This window comes from Genypterus blacodes, unplaced genomic scaffold, assembly GCF_046128005.1.
Source record: "Genypterus blacodes isolate CSIRO-AG114 ecotype Tasmania unplaced genomic scaffold, CSIRO-AGI_Gbla_v1 ptg000015l_1, whole genome shotgun sequence".
In the NCBI taxonomy this organism is placed as follows: domain Eukaryota; kingdom Metazoa; phylum Chordata; class Actinopteri; order Ophidiiformes; family Ophidiidae; genus Genypterus; species Genypterus blacodes.
In genome coordinates, this window is record NW_027466829.1 from 4,093,667 (window position 1) to 4,110,706 (window position 17,040).

The 17,040-nt window shown below is 49.0% G+C and overlaps 2 protein-coding genes across 3 annotated transcripts; one reads left to right on the forward strand and one right to left on the reverse strand.

Annotated features, from left to right (window-relative positions):
* Nucleotides 1-149: 149 nt before the first annotated feature.
* On the reverse strand, nt 150-6,775 carry caprin1b (cell cycle associated protein 1b). Of its 2 annotated transcripts, none has more exons than XM_076172074.1 (18): nt 6,616-6,775; nt 5,628-5,777; nt 5,451-5,513; nt 5,267-5,353; nt 4,946-5,184; nt 4,772-4,854; nt 3,067-3,276; nt 2,930-2,982; nt 2,745-2,828; nt 2,487-2,657; nt 2,299-2,407; nt 2,158-2,219; nt 1,981-2,073; nt 1,721-1,867; nt 1,271-1,424; nt 999-1,175; nt 809-915; nt 150-712 (listed from the first exon to the last, which is right to left on the reverse strand). In XM_076172074.1, the coding sequence occupies exons 2-18, from the start codon at nt 5,775-5,777 to the stop codon at nt 626-628; spliced, it is 2,076 nt and encodes a 691-aa protein (XP_076028189.1). In that variant the 5' UTR covers nt 6,616-6,775; the 3' UTR covers nt 150-625. The 2 variants fall into 2 exon arrangements, with proteins under 2 accessions (XP_076028189.1, XP_076028182.1); XM_076172067.1 differs by having other exon boundaries at nt 999-1,178.
* Nucleotides 6,776-10,452: 3,677 nt separating this feature from the next.
* On the forward strand, nt 10,453-12,250 carry lmo2 (LIM domain only 2 (rhombotin-like 1)). The gene is made up of 3 exons (XM_076172088.1): nt 10,453-11,054; nt 11,611-11,826; nt 11,908-12,250. The coding sequence occupies exons 1-3, from the start codon at nt 11,005-11,007 to the stop codon at nt 12,131-12,133; spliced, it is 492 nt and encodes a 163-aa protein (XP_076028203.1). The 5' UTR covers nt 10,453-11,004; the 3' UTR covers nt 12,134-12,250.
* Nucleotides 12,251-17,040: the final 4,790 nt, after the last annotated feature.

Here is a 17,040-nt window from a genome sequence, read left to right on the forward strand (position 1 = left end):
AGCAGACAAGGGACACACACACACATACACACACATCCTGGTCACTTTGTTCTGAATCAATCTGAAATGGAAGAAACCTAACTCAAACTCATATTTTGCGTCTTCGCCCTCACAGCTTCCTTACTGACAAACTGCAAACAAAGCGAGGGTATGCAACACAACTTTATTGAAACTCTTGAAGCAACATCAATTTACAAACAAGAAAACGGGAGCTCGTTGAACTGAAGCTTTTGAGAACCAAAATGACAGGAGAGAGAGAAAAAAAACAAAAACAAAGGGAAAGAACTCCCACGGGTTGGACCAGCAGTGGCAGGTGTTAATTTATACAAAACAATAACTTAAATGAAGTCTTTCAAGTTTACAGGAATATTGTGACACCTGCTTGTGTAAATCGATGACCTGATTTACAGTCTAAGTGTGTGTGTGTGTGTGTGTGTGTGTGTAGGATTCAAAAGGATCTAACATTTTCCAAATCTCAAAGCGGGCGGCGCTTTGATTGAGCCGGGAGAAATACCACTGAAGAAGAACAGAAAGAAGGTGATTGAGCGAGAGGGGGCGGGGCAATGCATTTTTGAATTTTCAGTGTGGTGCAAGTGAGTCAGTCACAGTCCGTATGAAAGGCCTCTCAGGATCGCATGGCCGTCGTGTTGGCTCGGGACACGCCTCTGGGTCCCTGGCCTGCGCCGCGCTTGTAGTTCTGTTGGTATCCATCCTTCAGAAACACACACAGACACACAAAGCGTTTGAGCAAAAGAAAACCTTCAACAGCCTGGTAATGTAATGAGGAGCCTGTAAGGAGTTTTCATACTCTCTGATAATTCCCGTTTGAGTAATCCCGGGGTGTGTTGAACTGGGTTGGTCCGTATCCAGAGTTTGGAGTGTTGGCAAAAGGAGGGCGGTAACCGTCGTAGCCGCCTGGAGATCACAAGACTTTACTCTTAAAATCACTTACACAGCAGGAGATTGGACTCATTTGTGTGTGCAGCGTGTGAGCTCACCTCTGAACCCGTTAGACGAGCCTCTGTAGCCGTTGATCATGCCCCGGGCGTTACGGGGGCCGCCCCTCGACATCCCTCTGCTGTTGTAAAAGGACTGAGTCTGCCGGCTGAAGCCCGGGCCCTGCTGGGAGGCCGGCTGGTGGCCGCCAGGCTGATCTTGGGAATGAAAGGCACCGACTACTAAACACAGGGAGAAGGGAAGAGGTCGTTATTTAACAACAGGGGTCCAGCAGTGATCATGTGATGAAGATGAGGATGAGGAATCTGCCCACCAGACTGCAGCTGCTCCGTCTGCATCTCCGTGTGCTCCACAGGAAGCTGCGGCTGGCTGCTGAAGGCCTGGTTGTAGCTGTTCTGGTACTGAGTGGCCTGGGTCAAAGCCTCCGCCTCATTGGCCGGGGGGACCGGGGCGTTAAGGTTGAACACCTGAGGGGGCAAACAAGGGGGACAATGTAGAGCTGAACCCAAATCAGAGGAAAGGTCACGAGCTTGTTAGGAGTTAAATCCATGGCTCTACTTCCCGGACACGGCTGCTTCAAAGGCAAAGTGTTTACAGGGCACTTAAGGACGCCAGCAGCAAACACACTTCCTTTTTTTCCTGTTGCAACCCTTCACTTCATCTATACAGCCGATCAGAACACTGAGGTCTTAGACTGAACTTCACCATTCTTTGTATCTGGTATGATGTAGCAGTGTGAGTGAGTGTGAGTGAGGCTTCTTACTGTCTGCATGGACTGGAATGGTGCTGCGTTGACGTTGATGCCGGTGCTGTGAGGAGCTTTGGAGACGGCCTGGAACACCGGCGTCTGAGAGGTGGGGGGGAGCGTCGCGGAGGGCGGGGGCTGTTCGGACGACAGGGACATGGAGGTCTGCGGAGGACGGGAAAGACACAGCGTGAAGACGAGGCAACATGTGTGACAGTGACTCAACTTGGCTTTCATGATGATTGATCTCAAGTCCATTCATTCACTTCCTGCTTCACCTGGATGGGGTCGATGGATTCTGCTGAGGGTCGGGGATCAGGAGTGTGTGAGGTCTGGTACATGGGGGGCGGTGTCGGGGAGATGATGGGGACCTGACAGCAGGGAAGGAGACAAATGAAATGCAGCTCTTCTTCTTCTTTACACTTAAACTCTCTTACTGAACACTGAACACGTACTTGTGTGGGCTCAGGCTGGACTGGAACAGAGTTGGGTTGCGATAGCCGGGACTCTGGGTGAACTGAGGAAATGATCAGAGTGTTAAGGAAAATCTCTCTTCTGGCTTTCACCTACTTGGTATCAGAGCTCATCCTGCTCACCTGGAGGACAAACCATCTGAGGCAGGTCCATGTTCTGAGCCGGCTTCATGGGCTGGGCCGAGACGATGGCAGGATCGATGGGCTGTCCGTCAAACTCCAGCATGGAGTCCTGAGAACACAAACACGGTCAGGGGAAACCTTCACGTCTGCAGTAAAGCAGAGGCGTGGAGTGTGGAGCGACTCCTCACCTGCATGAAGTTGTAGGTTCCCTGCATCTGTGCCATCAAATCCTGCACCACCTGCTTCCTGACCAAGGGGTCAGCGGGCGGCGAGGCGGGGGCCGAGTTCATAGAGTGGGGCTCCATGGTGACGGGAGGAGGAGTCAGAGGCACCGGCTGCTGCTGCATCACACCGACCGCCTGCAAGGGATGGACACACATCTGGATGAGGAGGAGCAGAGGAGATCGGCTCTACAGAGGAATCATCTGCCCTTCATCCGTACGTACCTCTGTTTCTGTGCTCCACTCGTCCGCCTGCTCCTTCTCACTGCCGCTGTATGTGCCGTCTGGAATGAACTGTCTGTTTATGAACTGGAGAAGAGACGAGCCGTCACACACCAGCACAGAGCCAAGAGGGACACACACAGACACACACACACACACACACAATGGGAGCAGATCAATCCTCTCACCTCTGTGGTTTCCACTGCTATGGGCTCGATGAACTCCTCGATGACTTCAGTTTCTGTAAAGAGGAAAGCAGCTCAGTGAACGCAGCCCCGTCATCTTCATCACTTCATTACATCAGCGTGATCAGAACCCTCCTGACCTGCTTCCACAGTCTGCTCCTCTGCTTCCGACGACTCCACGAGCGCTGAAGATGGGGATGGCGACGCCGCTGTGACAGCAACTGCGGCGGTGGGTGCTGCTGCCGGCTCCTCCTCCTCTTCCTCCACACACACTCCATTCTGGTGAGATGGAACCCGCTCAAAGTAGCCACTCAGCACCACCTGGTCCAGAGTCTCTTTCAGTGCCTTGTCTGGCAGAGGAAGAATCAGAGTCATCACTGAGGACTGCAGCCAATCAACAACAAAAACACGGCCGTCAGCTTTAATTCATGAGCTTTCTGCAGTCAGGCTGCAGGAGATGGAAGCTTTGACATTTGTTGCGACTGTACTTCTCCTTCTCCTTCTCACTGTTCTCTCTACCAGCAGCCTGTTAACACACCGAGCACCACAGCAAACCAGTTCCTCTAAATGTCTGCAGTAGATTTCAGTTCATTATAGTACTAAAGTAAGCATGACTGCAGGCAGGAGAGACGACCAATCACAGAGCCTCATGCATGTGAACAGGTGTGAGGAGGGAAGAGTTTAATTGAATTAATTTACATCTTCTACCTTCATATGACCTGGTAAAGCAAATCCAAACATCTGTGATCAAATCCTTCAATGTAAAAGTGAAGAAAGACAATTCAGACCTCGGCGGTGATCCTGTTAGCACACACACACACACACACACACACACACACACACACACACACACACACACACACACACACACACACACACACACACACACACACACACACACACACACACACACACACACACACACACACACACACACTTCCTGCTCTGCTGAAATCACTTTGGCAACATGAACTCTTGAGTTGCTGCAAGATTCAGGATAAGCTCCACACTGGTGCGGCTCTGCAGAGACCAGTTACAGGAGGCTGAGGTGGTTTGATGACGCAGCACTTTTCTATCCTTGGTGCCAAACGCTACATTTCTGTCTGTGAGAACACTACACACACACACCGCTGCCAGCTGAAAGCATAATTACCTTAAACAGAGACGGATTAAACCGTGAAGAGGAGACATTACTGTATGAGGCCTGTGTGTCAGTGTGTCTGTGTGTGTAAAAGGGAAACTGCTGGTGTCGGTCTCAAAACCAAGATGTCTGCCGCCGCCTGACTGAACATCACCCCAGGTCGCCATGTGAGCGCTTGCCGCTGGGTTAAAAGGGGTTTAGCTGATGTCGCTACAGAGAACTGGGTCACCAAATATCCTCCAGCGCCTCCAGGGAGCCGGCCGGTGACAGGGCCGCTGGCACTCTGCCCCCTGCTGACTCAGGCAGAGCCCAGGGCCTCGGCCCCCGGCTCAATGCAGCCGCCTGCCAGTCCAGAGCACCGAGGACGCAGAACACCAGCATCCTCATGCCGCTGCATTAATGCAACGCTACACCATCACTTTAAAGAGTCTAGAGGCCGACAGTGTAACAACAAAAGGCTCTCAGCAGCACGTGCATGGAGAGAAACAACTCTCCTAATGTTTACGGCCGCTCCTTTCTCGCTGGAGGCCTTTAGACGGGCAATCATTGTATCAGAACACACAACACATGACGGAGCTTTACAAGTCATGAACCTGTCTGAGTGAGTGAGCCGGGCCCCTAAACAAAATCTGCCTGGCCTCATGAAGACCTCACGTCCTCACTGATCAGAGTTATTAATGTTAAAGGAGAACACAGCGACTTACATGTCGTTCCTACCACAGCCTTGTCTTTCCCCTCCAGCAGGTCCCAGAGGTGCACAGATGCGTCTTCATACTGGTCAACCAACCTGTGAGGGGGCAGAGACGTTAGATTGTTTCCTTTTTCAAACAAACACAAATCAAAAAGGTTCAAAAAGATCCAGACACCAAAGCTCTGACCCTGCATGCTGGTCGCGGTCGGGCCCAACCAGCTTGTAGAACTCATCCAAGGCAGTGAGGTCTGCGTCTGTGAGTAGCTGGGAGCCGGCGACTCCCTGCTTCAGCTCCTGCCTCACGCCGTCGTCCCCCAGCCGGTCTAGGAGGAACTGCAGCTCCAGGATGGTCTTCAGTCTCCTCTGCTCCGCCTCCTCACGCTGCAGCTGCTCTCGCCGCGCCGTCTTCTTCACTATCTTCTGGATCTGGAGGGAACGACACACAAAGTCACGTCACTACGAGCCGGGACGCCACTGCGCTGAAGCCGAGGGATGATGTCATACTTACATCTTGTCCCATTGCGATGAAGGTCTTGTGCAACTCCCGGGCAAACTCCAGGTTATGCGAGATTTCCTGATATTTAGCAAGCGCCTCCTAAAATGGTAGAAGAAGAAAACATGTGACGTTGACATTCTTGCAGTTGAAGGTGATTGAAGACTTCTCCTTCTATGATGCTTTATGATGTAATCACCAGCTGGTCCTGGTTCAGCCGCTCCCCTTTATCCTTCCTGACCTGGTAGTCATCCAGTTTGCTCTGTGGCAGAAGAGTGAACATGTTAACACTTCTTAAATGAACTTCAAATATCCAGAGCATCCATTAAAGGAGGCCCTCCAGATGACATCATCCCTCTCCTGTGTGTGTGTGTACCTTTTTCTTCTCCATGTTGCGGACCTTCTTGTCGATGACACCCAGCACCTGCTTCAGGACCTCAGACTGTCCACAGAGTGACCCTGGAGCGGATCCCACCTCTGGGCTGGCGGCTTGCAGTGTCATGTTTCCATTCATCGCTGAGGGCATCTGTAGTATCAAAGAAGAGGTCAGAGGTCAGCTGGAAACTCCATTTATTTCAAAATAATCATCCCTTAAACAGAAACACTGATGAAAAGATCAGAGCTTTAGTCTAAATGAACTTTGACTGGACGGTTGAACTGAACTCGTGTTGCCCAGTGGTTACCCCGGGAAGCAGCGGTATTATGGGATGGAGTGGTTGGATACAATGGGCATTGTCTTGATCCAGCTAGTTAGCAGGTTACTAAGATCGGACTCCTGCGGCTCAGACCTCATGTACAGATGATAACACTGCCGACATAATGCAGAGCAGAGATATGAACTTTACAACAACAAATATAACCGCGAAGTGTGTGAGATAATGTAGAGTAGAAGAAGTGAGACTTAGCATCGTTAGCAAAAGTACACAAACAATCCCGTTACATTGAGCGGGTGAATGTGTAGCATCATAATAAGAAAATGTAAGAGCCGAAGTTAAAGTACTGATACATCTTTGATTATGTACATTTATAATGAGGTATGTGGACTATTGTTCCGGATTCTCCGCACGTTAGCACCGAGCGGCTTCATGTTAATGCGGGCTCAGTGGATTCTCTCCCCGGGTTAAAGACTCGGAGCCTGGGGGAGAAAGCTGCGCTGCTCAAAGGGGACGCGGCTCTACTGAGGGCAGCCGGCAGGAGTAACCGCTGTCAGCCGCCCGGTCTCCCGGTCGCTCGGCCCCGGTAGCCCCGCCGGTAGCACAGGGCCTTTAGCCTCTCCGCAGCTAGCTCGCTTGTCGGTGTAGCAGCGTGCTGGCGAGCCGCCGCCGGGGCGCTTTGACCCGCAGCGCTGCTCCACGTTCACCCACCTTGATGGTGTTTATCCACAGGGGAGGTTGACAGCGAAATATACGACACGGTCAGGTTGGTGTTGTTGTTGTTGTTGTGTTGCTTTATTTTCTCTTTGACTCTTTTGTGGGATCCGCCCCGCCGGCCTCACCGACAACTGAGACGGTGCGAGAGACGAAGAAACTCTTTATAAAGAGCACGGTCCTGTTTTAGCTGTTAGGACAGATGCCTGATCAAATATACGTAGAAGATAAAACATAATCGGGTTTACAACAATTTGAAGATAAATTTACGTTCAGAAAAGAGCAGTAGTACTATTTATGTGTAATAACTGATACTTTTTTCCAGTGTGAAGCATTTTGGAGTTACCTTTTCCGAACAGGCAGTTTTATCTACAGCCTCTGGGAGGAAATTCTGCACAATCATTAGCTTTGATTATTGTGGAGAGATCCTGAGATCAAACTCACTGCAACACTCAGCAAAGTTCATCTCTGCTGCATCTGTGCGCTCAACCAGGGAGGTTCATGGTTTAGTGGACAACAAAGAAGCTGATGTTTCCTGTTAACTTATGTTTACTGAACTGCGCAAAAGTGAATGAAAGTTAAATTATGATTGAAGACCATTTGTTCCTTTGTGTTGCATCCAGCAGCCCTGATGTAAAAGAGATGTCTTCATTTCTTCTTTCATTATTTAATATGAAGGTGTAACAAACAATAAACATTGCTTTTCTGAATACAGTGCAGTATAAAACACAATCATAATAAAAAACCTCTTCTAAAAGAGGACAAATACAATGTACAGTAGAGCATGAGCATATATGAGTGATACAAAGTGACTTTCAGGGTATTACACGGTTAATATAAGTACATTTAGAATATTGGGATGTCTTGAAATGATGAAATAGATAGCTGCAGGCTGTGCAAAACTGTATGTATCTTCTTAAATCAGCAGGTGGCAGTAAAATACAGAAGTGATCCCAACGTAAGGAGCTTTTATGAAGTAATAACAAGTCTGATGATCCTAATTGATATTTATCACAGAATAAAGTGACAAATATGTGAAACAACATTCATTCATTTGTTCGTTCTCTCTCTTTTTGTTTAATTTTCCTGATATCTTTGAACACGCACATACGCACACACACGCACACACGCACACGCGCACACACACACGCGCACACACACACGCACGCACACACGCACACACGCGCACACACACACACACACACACACACACACTCATTAACATCAATATCTCAAGGGGTTAGCTGAAGTCCAACAGAATGTGAAACCAACTTTCTTTTGTTTTGCCGAATACAGGAAGCAGCAAACACAGCAGCCTGTGCTTTTTGATTGCACTCCTCCATTGTGAGTGTGTTTTCTTTTTGGGGTAATACTGATTATGGGAGAGTCCCGAGAGTCAGTGAAGCTCCTTTTCAACCAGTGACTCATTTCCGCAGCCTGCAGCATATCAATCAAACGACAACATGGCGCACTGGCCACTTTTAAAAGAATTCCAGGGTGTTTGTTTTTGATCTCTGACCCTCAGGTTGTGGGATTTTAGAGCAACTTTCCACTCACGCTCCCATGTAATCCCACATGGAAACAGTGAACACGGCAAACGGTTACATCAATGTGTGTTGGCCTGTGAGTGTTCAGAGGGGAGGCAATGAAACGGCGGCTAATTATCCCTTCAGATCAGACAGGAAGTTGTACTTTCACTATTGCTGTTCAGCAGTTGCAAAGAGTAAACACGGTGTCCACAGCTCTCTTATTTCAGGAAATGGGCCTTAAAACTCTGCATTTAGATAACGGTCGAGCATCTTTGATCAATCACTAATTAGGAACAGGAAATCTCTAATGAGATAGCATTTAAATTGGAAATCAATCCTGCTGAACAACTAGAATCAGCTTTTTGAACAATTCACATCGGTGTATTGCCCAATGATGAAACAAAAGCAGTTTAAGCATAATTATCTTTTCTTTTTTGTGCTTAGTCTTGACCTTTATTTTCCAGCTGGCCTCACATTCCACATTGCTTTCAACTCCATAATGCTCTCAGTGCCACACGGGCAAAACAGGAAGCTGGACATGAGTGACACCACTTCCCAAAAGCTTTTCTAGATTCTTAACCATTTACTCGCCATTTTCCATATCTGAGGGGAATAGAAGCCATAGTAAGAATCTCTGTGTAGTCCATATGATAAGATATGAATGAAGAAGTCAAAAGCTTGTAAATGACATCTCACACACTCTCAACCTTTCTCAGGTGTTAATGTCAAGTGTGCAAGTAAAGTGTACCGTGTTTGTACTCCGGCTTGTGGCATTTGGAAAAGGTTGAAGAGACAGATAACGGTATTAGCGTTTAATGACTGCAAGTTATAGTTTGCATGTCGTGCTGAGGCTTCGATGCTGCTATCACTTCAAAACATCTGGAGTCAACCCGTCTATCTGGGAAGCAATAAGATGGGTGTCACCATGGGGGATGGTGGTGGTGGTGGTGTGTGTGTGTCTGTCTGTGTGTGTGCTAGGAAGTGAATGTAGTGCGCAGCAGTCCCCCCCCAGGAAAGCTTCATCTCTGCTTGCCAGTCGCACATCCTCTGGGCCTTCTCGCTCAACTCCACAGGAAGCAGCGGATGATTTGGTATCATCTGAGCTCTGACTCTCTCCTCTTTTGTTTCTGTTCATTATTCAGACCTGCGGACCTGCATGTCACACATAATACAACACACACACATATGTATCATAGGATACATATGTGTGTGACCAATACAATGGGCTCTTATAGTCATATAAAAATATGATGTTTATTTATCTTTAAGTTGAAGAAAGATATGAGTAATAAGTCGTATCTGGGCTTCATTGTGCGTTGGCACAACACAGGGCCATTGCGACGTCGCCCCTGGGCCTCCTTAGTTTGGTGTCCATCCAGTACAGTTGACACACAGTCCAATAATTGTCTGTAGCCCCGGGAATATATTCACCCTACATTTAGAGTTTGCCTGTGATCCTTCTCCTTGCATCTGGCAGAGGAGCCGATTCTGGCCACCAGAGTGAGGTGCTTTATCTTGCTGCCCAGTCCAACTGCTGTGTTTGTGGCTCCCTCCTGCAGGCGGCCCTGAGGTGCTGGCAGCAGATAAGAGAGGGAGAGAGAGAGAGAGAGAGAGAGAGAGAGAGAGAGAGAGAGAGAGAGAGAGAGAGAGAGAGAGAGAGAGAGAGAGAGATGCAGAAATTTCACGGCCTGCATTTCACACAGACTAATACATCTTTAGATCATGCAGTATGTTGGGATATTATAAATGTGACTCTGTGTGGTAAGGCTTTAGTAAAACTGTATAGGAAAACAAAAATAATCTGTTTAAACAACTGGAATTAAAGAAAAACATAATATAAACGTGTAGGATGCAGTTTATCACCATATGGTCTCTTCCATTTCATAAAGTTTATATTAACATTTGGTTGACAAGATATTTATTGATTTGGTATCAATTTGGATCTGGGTTTAGCTGCTGTTTACCACATCTTCCTATTAAATAACAGATGAGAGATGTTACATGAAGGAGGATTGAGAAAGAGGGAGATGAGGCATTGTTGTTGGCATTGAGTGAGGTGGAAGCTGTGGCCCTGACGATATAAAACCACTGTACTGTATAAATGACTTTCAATAGAGGGAATGAGTCAACAACACAACAAACTAGTGAACTAAAATAACATCACGACGCACTCACTTATCTTGACTCTTATCTACTCTTCACACACAGCGCGCGAGGAGGCCGGGTTGTCTCGGTCACGACGCGCTGCGTGTCTGCCGGCGCGTCTCTGTCACATTAAAGAGCCGTTTCCTCCCATTGTCAAGCGGCGGGCAGAGCAGGAAGAGGCACAGGAGAGGACAGAGCACAGAGCACAGAGCAGCGAATACAGAGCAGCGAGCAGAGAGCAGAGGGGCTGTAACGGTGAACCGATCGCCGCTTCATCTGTTTACTCACACACACACACACACACACACACGCACACGCGCAAGGACACCGAGACCCGCGCAGGTGACCTTTCGATCGGACGCGTTGATGACATTTGCAGCTCCACGGGCGGTCTTCAAGCAAACAGACTTTAAAGACGTGGAAATGTCAGCGCGGCTTACTGCCTCAGGAAATGACGAGCGCGTCCTCCATCATCGCTCCGTCGCGTAGAGGGTGATTCTCTTCCATCTTGCGGCCATTGAGTCCGGGACTCCAGACCCGAAGCCACAGCCGGTGAGACCGAAGCTCTTCACCGGGCCAAGCGGGGGGAGCAGGTGCGGCGCGTCCTGGCTGGTGTGACGGTGAACAGGCACACACACAGGCACACACACGCAGCTCCGGCACCTGACTGTGCACCGAGCCCGCTCATCTTTGATCAGCGAGGACGTTATACATGTTTGGAATGACGTCCACCATAGAGAGGAAGACGATGGAAGCCAATGAGTAAGTATCTACCGGCGTCATGTATTTATAGCATATAGAGAGATTCTGTGGGGGAAATGTGTTCAAGGACGATGCGATCTGTTCTCTGTAAGAATAAGTTAGTGCTCCCAAACTTTAACTGTAGGAATTATAATGTATTCATTTTTACACACTGGCTGCACTCAGCAAAGTTACATGTGCCAAAATATCTGTTTCATATAGAAGTACTGTTTTTAAAGATATGTATTGTGATTGTAAAGTAGTATACAGTATGTAGTACAGTCTGAAATGTCGCCCTCTAGTGGACAGCGTGTGCTTAGACTTTAGTAATAGCGTGCAGTTGAAGTTGTGGAGTAGATAAGACCAAGCAATGACAGTGTGAGATCATTTTTGGATCTCAAACATTCTATTTTCAATTCTCAACATATTAACAAAGCTTTATAATCATTTTCTCTCTAGATAATAATAATAAAATAAAGTCTGGTGTCCTGTCGTAGCATTTTTCTGAGAGCATAATTCTTTGTACCTCATTTATATTTATCACCTGGTGCCCTAACTGATGATGTGTCTACCGTAGGGAGCCGGTGGATGAGGTCCTCCAGATGCCACCGTCCCTCCTGACGTGTGGCGGGTGTCAGCAGAGCATCGGCGACCGTTTCTTCTTGAAAGCCATCGAGCAGTACTGGCACGAGGACTGCCTTAGCTGTGACCTGTGCGGATGCAGACTGGGGGAGGTGGGACGACGGCTCTACTACAAACTGGGGAGGAAATTATGCCGGAGAGACTACCTGAGGTTAGTGTGAACACTGGCACACCTGGATTTGGATGGAGTATTGATACACTCAGGTTTAACTTCTCCTCCTCCTCCTCTCAGGCTTTTCGGTCAGGACGGGCTCTGCGCCTCCTGCGAGAAGAGGATCCGTGCGTTCGAGATGACCATGCGTGTGCGGGACAAGGTCTACCACCTGGAATGCTTCAAGTGTGCAGCCTGCCAGAAGCATTTCTGCGTGGGCGACCGCTACCTGCTCATCAACTCAGACATTGTGTGTGAGCAGGACATCTTTGAGTGGACCAAGCTCAGCAGTAACAGCATGGCCTAGGAGAGCCTCAGTGAGCATCAGCACCCTGCCACGTCCCTCTGGGGTAACAGGGACTGAGTCTTCATCCTCACACAGACTGTTTCCAGGCTGAGGTCATCTGTATCTCTGCACTGCTCTCTGCTGGAGACTGATGATGGCTGCACCAGCAATTTATCATTTAAGGCTTCATCCTTGTATGCAAAGACACTGAAAATATGTAAACATGCAATAATTGTCATTTGATATACACACACTGGAATTTTAGAATGTTAGCGATGAACAAATGCAAAATCTTTGAAAGAAATTTTGATATCTTAACTGGGACGCAATAGCTGAGCTCCATTCTGAAAGGGACTCGTCAGGATGATTGTACTGTTTTACCAGGTTGAACTGGTGGCGCCCTCTACTGGCAGAGAGACGCCAATGCAATACCGATTGACTAACCCCTCGGATATGTTTATAACTTTTGTTTTTTAAGTAACAACTCCCGGCGTGCACTCAAGCTTTCTGTGTTATGTTCACGCTTTTAATTAAATAAACTATGAATAGGATTAACATAAAGTGTGATGTGCCGAGTGTCTTTCTGGGAATCAAAATGATAATAAATGGCCTTTAAAAGTTGACAGATAAACACTGATCCCTGCATGGAAAAGTTTGAGTCATTAATACAATCATGTTTTCAACATAATCTCACACTTCATTATCTGGGACAAAACCGGGACTGGGAAATTCTGAGGGAGCAAAATCAGCTGATTGAGGTGGGTGTTGATTTAGTTTAAAGCACTTTGGCTAAATCACCCATCTACATCTCAAAGACCCTTAAGTACTCTGGAACTTGTGACTCATCTATTATAGCACAAATGACTGCAACTACATTCAGTCTACTTAGTCAGGTTCAGAACTTATCAGTCAACCCTCGTTAAGCACGTTTAAAAGAATCGCGGTATCAAGATCGCCCTCGTTTTTAAAAATAATATTCAATTCCTGCTTTGAGCCACAAGAGGGCAGTAAATGCTTTCCTTCAGTGACTCAGCTCAGGCATCACTCAGGTCTCAGCGAGGGAAACATGACTGAATACAATTAAAACAAACCTATGGAATACACGTTTTTTGTCATGATAAAATCTGTCCAGAATGAGAGAATAACATCACGCCATGAGGTCATCGTGATGCCCGGGGCCACAACATGCAGCGTCTCCTCTCTCCTCTCTCGCTGCCATCAAAGCTGCTGCCCGTCTAAATAGTTTTGCTCTCTTCTTCATGTCTGCCAGCTGTCACATCACTGTGGAGCGGCCACAAGGCGTGCTCCTCCTCCGGTGCCATCCTTCACCCTGCTGCCATCGCCACTTATCTTTACGGGCCTTAACGTCCCGTAATTGAATCCATGAAGTTGCTCTGGCGTGTGAGGTTGGGGAGGGAAGGCGCCTGACCACACCGTATTACTGGGTGAGAGGAAAAAGCTTTAACTGGCTCAAAAGAGGGGATGAAAAATGTGATCGGGAAGCAATTTGCACCACATGGCAGAGACAAAGCAGAGAGGAGAGGGTGTCAGGGTTGAGGAGGGGGGGGGGTCGAGGGGGGGCGGGGGGCACAGCACAGCACAGAAGCTCCACGCTGATGTCTTTAGCTTGGTCTGACAGTAGCTTATTCATAGATGAGGCAGGGTTCAAACCCACCCGTGCAAAGACGGCTAACTAACTAAGCTAACTAACTAAGATTCCCCCACAGCAGAGACGGGAACGTACAGAAACAGAAGAACACGGGGCCTTTGCTCATTCGGAGGTCTGCAGATTGAAGGATTGTCGGTGTGGAATGAAGCCACGCTCTGTAGAAACTCTGAGTCTACGACGTGGGGGTCCCGCTAACAAATCAGCTCCATACTTTAAGAGCAGGGACCAGGATGTGTGGAGGAGTAAAAAAGCTGCGTGTGTAAACATACAGCATACAGGGAGGAGCACAATGACAGACAGGTCAGCATGCAGCCCGGACGCACAGAGAGTTCATTGAGTTGAACAAGACCCGAGAGGAGTCCAGGTCTCATCCTGCGCACAGAGCTGGCAGGGGGGGCAGGAGGGGGGCCCACAGAGACCGTCAGCTCTGTGGGCCCCCCCGTCAGCTCTGCGTGAGCCAAGCGGCCTGCGTTCCATCGCCGCTCTCTCTCCTCCGTTGCCCCCGTGGGCTGAGCTTTGCCAGAGCGCTGCCCCCGAAACGCTCGGCAGCCTCGACAGGACTCAATAAAGCCCTGTGCCGCTTGTGTCATCCCCACCAGCTGTACACAAGGCCGGGAGTGTAGTGCAATGTTTGTGTGGCGGGGGGAGGCCTGTTTCATCTCCAGTGCCCGTGTCACTGCAGCGCTGTACGGGGAAACCTAAAAACATCCAGCTGTGCGCCTGGAAACTAAGGAGACTTTCTGAGGATGAAAACCGCAGCGGGCTGCAGCTTGTTTCTATCAAGCTGCTTACCCCACTGAAACAACCGCCACACATCGCCCTCCTCGCTCCCCCGCGGGCTGCAGTGAACGCCACCGCACGGCAGAGGGCGAGTCTCGTCCAGGTAGATCCATCTCTATGTGTGTGTGTGTGTGTGTGTGTGTGTGAGAGAGAGAAATGATTACGGACGGGGGCATGAAGGGAGAGTTGGCGCTGCATGGAAGCGTGTCAGAGATGGATTGGGGCAGAGGAGGAGGAGGAGGAGGATGATGATGACGCGACGCCATCAAAGCGCGGCGGTGGAGCTCAGTGACACCTCAGGAGGAAGACGTGGTCGCACAATTATCTGCATCGCAACAGTGATTAATCACAGCATGACCTGTCAATGTCAGAGCCATTAGAGGACACACACACACAAAGAGTGGAGCTCTATTGATCACGGCGGCCTGGTGCTTCACTGGCACTCACACTTTATCAGATGGAACTTAATTGAGAACATATTCTGTCCGTGTCTGTCAGGAGTCACATTCCTTCTCCGATGCTCTGATAGCGGCTGCACCCTGCGGTCTGAGGGGCTGCAGAGGGGGAGGGGCTGGGGGGGGTTGTGTGTGTGTGTGTGTGGGAGGGGGGGAGGGTCTGCCGGGGGCACAGCGGTGCATTCAGGGGCAGGTAGGTAAGTAATAAGCGTGCATCCTTTAACTCGCTGGGCTTGTCGTCTGACTGGATTAAATATGTGCTGAGGATTTATTACCCAGCAGACCTCTGGGGCCCCAGCAGAGCGCCGGGACTCTGCTTCCTCCCTGCTTGCACCTCTGCTTCACTCCCACCTGATGTTAGACTTTCTCTCCTTCTACCTCACACAATCTCTCACCTATTCCCCAGTCATGCAATGCTTCCCTCCCCTCTCTCTCTCTCTCTCTCTCGCCCTTTCTCCCTCCCCTCCCTCCCCTCCCTCCCCCTCTCAGCCCCGCCATGTGCGCCGCCGTGCGACCTGATGGATGTGTTTATTCTGATGTTTACTGCGGCCTGGCTGGATACCTGCAGGCACTCGTGGACCAAAAGCAATCTATCAGAACAGGAGCACATTAACATGCTTATTAAGGGTTTGATAGAGAGATCCCACCGCCACCAAATCAGTAAGGAGTTCATAAAAAAGCTGAAATTCCTGGGTCGGGGCAGAAGTACGTGATGCGGGTGCAGTAAATCTGTTTTGAGCCAATCTACTGTATTTCTTTTACATATGTTTCTTGGGCCGTAAGTCATTTTCCTCTGAAATGATCCCCATATGTGCGGCGGTGTTCCTGGCTTCTGATGATCTCAGCGCACGTTGGACTGGAGGCTCCGGCCCCGAGACAGAGAGGGAGAAACCATTGGGGGGAAGGAGAGGGGGGAAGGGGAGAGAGGGGGGGGGGGGGGGAGGGCTAATAGGTGCACCCAAAAGCAGCATTATTAGATCTCTGGCCACCTTCATCACTTTGCATGACAGAAATGTAGCTGCATGTCAGGAATCACGTCGTCCAGATTCAAAGCTACAATCACGGCGGTCACGGGCTTCATCGCTCTCAAACCGCCATCTTATTGTTTTTCACGGTCGAACGGAGGAGAAAAATGAACAAACTGGGAACATGAAAACATTGTCGAACTAAGCAAGCGAGGGGGGGATACGGTGTTAGAGGTCAAAGGTGAACCGACGTCTCACAGGGAGAGAGCTGCACATTATCAAGAACAAATCGTTGCAATAAAGTTTATAAATAGCTTCGTAAGTGAGAGCATGTTCTGTTCTTCACTCTCTACACATCTCAACCTCCTGCTGCAGATATCATAGAGCCGCACCACATAGATCTAACCCTCCTCCTCCTCCTCCTCCTCCTCTGACATGAGTGAAAACACAGATCATTAGCAGGAAGCAGAGCGTAGCCGTGCATTTTTTCCTTCTTCTCAGGCCAATCAGTGATGGAAACCAACAAATGAAGGCGGTGCAGAGACAGGCCAGCAGGTAAGAGACCAGGCGGCATCGCTGCACTTTCCATCTTACTAATTGGACTTCCCACACGTCTGCCTGCTTCCAATCAGCCGACGCGGAGACGTGGGAGCCGACAGAGCGGCACAGAGCGGCACAGAGCAGCGTCGAGAAGCCACAAAACACAAATCTGTTTACAAGGCCGAGGATTTCAAATAGAGAATCCTTCAGCCGTTTAAAAGAAAATAGCCCAAACTGCTGCCGGACCCCAAGGTGCTGCCACCCAGCAGCAGCATAGAAGACCTGAGCCTCATCGTTTCTTTCCACCTGCTGCTCTAAATCATCCCATAATGCTTCAATCCTGCCAATGCCATCCTTATTTAAGAATTCCTCTCTTCCCTTGGATATCCTCTCTCCCTCTCTGCCTCACCTGGAACCAATCTGTAACACAATCAAAGTGTCCTCACATGAAAGCCCAGTTCCTCCCTTTGATAGTTCATTTCTCTCCACACTTCTTCTTCTCTTCCCTTCTCCCTGGTT